Source organism: Scardinius erythrophthalmus (assembly GCF_964197995.2).
Source record: "Scardinius erythrophthalmus genome assembly, chromosome: 15".
NCBI lineage: Eukaryota > Metazoa > Chordata > Actinopteri > Cypriniformes > Leuciscidae > Scardinius > Scardinius erythrophthalmus.
The window spans coordinates 34,970,522-34,975,521 of NC_138235.1; the positions used below are offsets into that span (position 1 = coordinate 34,970,522).

The window sequence follows — 5,000 nt, forward strand, 5'->3', positions numbered from 1 at the left end:
TCTATCTATCTATCTATCTATCATCCGTCTATCCATCCGTCTATCCATCTATCTCTCTATCCATCCATCCATCCATCTGCCTTTTTGTCTGTCTATCCATCTATCTGTCTATCTATTTGTCTGTCTATCTATCGGCCTGTTTGTCTGTCTGTCGATTTCTATCTATCTATCTATCTATCTATCTATCTATCTATCTATCTATCTATCTATCTATCTATCTATCTATCTATCTATCTATCTATCTATCTATCTATCTATCTATCTATCTATCTATCATCTATCTATCTATCTATCTATCTATCTATCTATCTGGGGTGGAGCCCAACCCGAATACGGTATTCGGAAAGGCACATATAACTAGTTTTTTACAAATACTTATTTCGAACAAATACTTAAAAAATATTTGTATTCGAGAACAAGAAAAACTTTATATCAAAAAGCTGCGTTTCCTCATGAGACCGCAGTGCATGCCCAGATGAGTGAGTGAGTGAGTGAGTGAGTGAGTGAGTGATGGACACAGGCTGCTCCACACAGCAACAGAGAGGGCTTGGCTGAACGAAAAAACTTAACTGCATCAGTATTTTTGTTGAATAGATTTTTGTACCTTAACTGGGTTCCTGAGGCAGTTTATAACTTTCGGGAAGCGGAGTTTGATCGGGAGATTCCATTACGCTGCATTATTGACGTCTGCAGTCGGGTGCTCTCATGTTCGCTCTGTTTACGTTGCAGATAAAACCAAAGTGATATGTAATGTGTGCAAAAGTCAAATCAGCAGAGGCAGAGATATCAAACATCTGTCAACATCTGCTATGCATAATCACATGCACTTTAAGCATCCTCTCCTGGTACTGTCTGCCAACACCCCCCTACCCCCCCCCCCCCATAAGCACCAATCCCCCCACCAGCACCAAATCATCATCACAGCCATGTTCTGCCCCTGCAAGTCAGTTTCAATCACCTATATTAGCTACATTTAATGCAAAACAGGCTTTTCCAGCCAACCACCCCACTGCAAAGCAAATAACAAACACAGTGGGAGAAATGATTTGCCTTGACCTGATGCCCTACTCAGTAGTGGATTTCGCAAACTTCTCAATGTGGTTGCACCTCGATACCAACTACCATCTCGTTGGCATTTCTCTTGCACAGTTATACCACAACTTTACCAAGATGCGAAAACAAAAGTAAAAGAAGCTCTCTCAAAAATTTAAGGGAGATTTGTGCACTGCACGTCTGACATCTGGACGAGCAAATTTTCCATAAATGCATATCTTTCTCTCACTGGCCACTGGATAGAATGCCAACAGAGTCCACAAGGAATAGATGAACATAAACGTGTGACAGCACTTCTCAAGATGGAGGTTCTTAATGAAGATCACACAGCAGCCAACATTCTACATCACCTCCAGGCCGTTGTGAAACAATGGCAAGATGATGTTGGAGCGAAATTTTCTGTTGAGTATTTTGTCACAGATAATGCCACTAACATGGTTAAGGCAATGGCTGATGGTAACTATGTGCACATTAGGTGTATGGCTCACACCTTACACCTAGTGGTAACAGCTGCTCTAAAGGAGTGCCGGGGAGTGACTGATGTGATATTGATTGCTCGCAAGATCACTGGGTTTGTACACAGATCAAACAAAGCTGTGAACAAACTTCACAAAATCCAGGAAGAGCTTGGCCTTCCCAAGAACACTTTGGTGCATGATGTGTCAACCAGGTGGAATTCCTCCTTCCACATGCTCCAGCGGCTGTTGGAGCAGAGACGACCACTGACTACCATGAGTGCAGTGATGGATCTGGGAGGTGTAATGTCACACCATCAATGGGAACCAGTGCAGGCCATTGTGAAAATACTACAACCATTTGAGGAGGCAACACACACTGTGTGTGAGGATGTGGCTTCTCTGTCTTCTGTTATCCCTTGTGTGCAGGCTCTCAAGACTGCATTAACAAACTTAAATGTGGATGCGGATGTACAGGCTCTTCCAGAGGCACTTAAAATGGTGACCACATTGCAGTCTCAGTTGGCTCAGCGCTTCCAGGCTGTCTTTGATGACTCCTCGGGTCATTACTTTAAAGCCACCCTACTGGATCCCCGATTTAAGAGCTTGCCCATGTCACTACTTAGTACATCAGAGTTTGACAGGCTCAAGGCAGATGTGGCTGCAGAGGTGAATGCAGAACTCCAAGCGGATGATGTTTCTGGGGTACCTGAACCTGCCAGATCATCCTCAGTTGAGAGTGAAACCAGTGGGCAAAAAAGCCTCTTTTGGGGGGCAATGCACAATCTTGCTAAACCAAAAGCCAAATCTGCCTCATCTGGTGCTATGACCTCCCTCAAGATAGTTGAGAGCTACTTAGCTGAGGACAGCACTGAATCACTGACCTCAGATCCTGCAGTGACCTTCTGGTCAAAAATGATGCAGCCACAGCCAGCCCTGGCTCATGTGGCAATGAAATATCTCACCTGCCCCCCCAACAAGTGTCTCCTCTGAGAGGATCTTTAGCACAGCAGGAGATATTGTGTCCCCACATCGCTCCAGACTGCTCCCCTCACATGTGGAGAAGCTTGTGTTCACAAAATACAACATGGAGAAATTTAACTGAGAGTATGTTGGCAGAAGATATCTTCTTCCAAGCGAAATATGGTTAAGTTATGGTTAAAAAAAAACATAAAAAAAAAAAAAAAAAAAAAAAAAACCTTTGTGTCTGTTTTTTGGCTCACAGTTGACAATAGCAGGGCTGTATCTTTTAGTTTATAAGAGTATTATATAGAATACAACTTTTGTTCTGCCAGATCTCCCAGTCAGGGGTTGATAAAGTTTAGTTCTTGGAATTCTGTGCATTAGAAAGAAGTTCTTTCAGAAGAAGAACAGTTCTTTGAAGTATTATTTGTTTTTATTCCGTCTGTTCAGCATCCTCCATCAAGGACGGGTGGTGGTGGGGTTCATAATGTTCACAATGGTATTTTATTAGTTGTTGGTTTAACCATGGACGAGGTAATGGCTGTTATGTTATTTTCTTTTCAATGACTTTCCTTGTTACATGTTCATTGCTGGATTTATGGAAAACATCAACCAATATTGCATATCCATAATTATTATAATGGGTATAATTAAAGAATACTTACACTATAGCGTAAATTAGAAGTGTAACGCAAAAAAAAATGATTTTTACCCCTATTTTGAATTTTACTCGAATACAAATACAAATACTTTTCCCCCCTCAACAAATACAGAAACAAATACCGGCTGCTTTGCACACCCCTACTGTCTATCTATCTATCCATCTATCTATCTTTCTTTAGTGGCACTTACATCAGTATTGTTACTCATATTTGAAAATTAGGGATTGATTCAATTAAAATAACTAAACTAAGTAAACCAATCTAAATGATAGAACTAAGTAAACTAAATTTAAGGAGCATATGAGTTATATGTTTGTGCTCTGGGCAAATGACTCCGCATTTCTTGTTGAGGAGAGGTGCGCTGTTACTTTTGTAAGCAGTCAGACATACAGTATGACTTTTGCCTTGTGGATGATCAAACGGATGGAAAAATTCAGACATGCATTGTAGCGTCACCCAAACCATATTTTGGGTCCAGAATATCACTTTTTTGACTTGATCCGGTAAGCAACCACCCAAAACCCCCTAATATCCAAATAAAAGTTATCTCAGAACCACTCACAACCCTTTGGCAACACATTTGTTTTTATTACTGTGATTGATCATGGTATAAGATATGATGTGTGTCTCTAGTGTGAGATGAGAAACACTTTTCATTCTGTTATGGAATGCAGTAGATTGCCTGTGTTATTTGCTGTCTCTAATTAGGTTTAAACAGACTCAGGCAGGTTTTTTCTTCTTTTATTTTTGGCCCATGATATAGCCGCTGCATACAAAGACTGTGGAGCCAGTTATTAAACTGCAGAAAAAATCTATATGTGAAAAAAAGGCAAGCTTTTTATGGAAGTCTAGTTTTGGGTAGAGGTCAAATGGATTTGAAAAGCTGTTGGATGGCTGTAGGGGGTTTGCCTTTCGTATCTAATGAGATTAATGATGATGTTCTAATTTTATGTTATCGGCATGTTTTGCCTGATTATTTACTTCACCCTCTCGATCTCTGTCTCCTTTAGGTATGTGGTCGTTTTCGGTGTCTGAGTTGGCCGTCCCCGGGGTGGAGATCGGTCGTCTCTCGGCTACAGATGCAGACCTGGGTGAAAACGCACGGATGGACTTTACGATCGTGGATGGAGAGGCAGGGGACACATTCAACATAACTGGATTGAACCAAGAGGCAGTGATTTTGTTAAACAAGGTGGGAGTGGTGAAACAGAAATACCTACAGTAATGCTGTTTTCTTCCATGCATTCCCAAATCAGAACTAAATCCAATTTTATGGTTTATCTGACTCAAAACTGTTAGTAGTTTGTAGTCTTAACAGTGAAAACCGCATGAATAGTGAACGAGTGAGTGGGTTCAGACATATATAAATATGCATATGAGCAAAGATGATTTTTTTGTCCTGTTTTTCTCCACAGACATTCTCTTACGTCTTTTGGCATCATAATGCTTACATTAGTATAGCAACCAATGTTGCTGCACCAGATATGGATTACATTAACTGTCTGGACAAATGGATTCGATTTCATTACTTGCAAAATGACAGTGCAAATAGTCAATCCCAACGGTTGAGTGTGGTAAATATGCAGTGTTAAAAAAGCCATATTTGGGTGGGCTCTTTTGAGTGTGGCTAGTGAGCAACTACTTAACACTCCCTAGCAACTGCATAGCAACCAGTGTTATTTTAGTATTGTTTATATTTTATATACTGTAGTATTTATTCATATTTTGAATTAGCTTTTATTAGCAATATGTTAATCCAACCACCTATGCAACTGCATAGCAACACATTAAAAACACTCAGAACACCAAGCAACAAAAATGCAAATAACTAAATAAATAAAATGGAAAACCCTAGCAAACACACAGC

At 40.4% G+C, this 5,000-nt stretch overlaps 1 protein-coding gene across 1 annotated transcript in view; it reads left to right on the forward strand.

Moving 5' to 3' along the window:
- cdh24a (cadherin 24, type 2a) overlaps positions 1–5,000 on the forward strand; it is a gene marked incomplete at its 3' end in the record, with an annotated part of 83,909 nt that overhangs the window by 60,161 nt on the left and 18,748 nt on the right. The window contains exon 6 of the mRNA XM_081385824.1: positions 4,144–4,325. Within this exon, the coding sequence (XP_081241950.1) occupies positions 4,144–4,325 (182 nt within the window). The remainder of the gene's footprint in view (positions 1–4,143; positions 4,326–5,000) is intronic.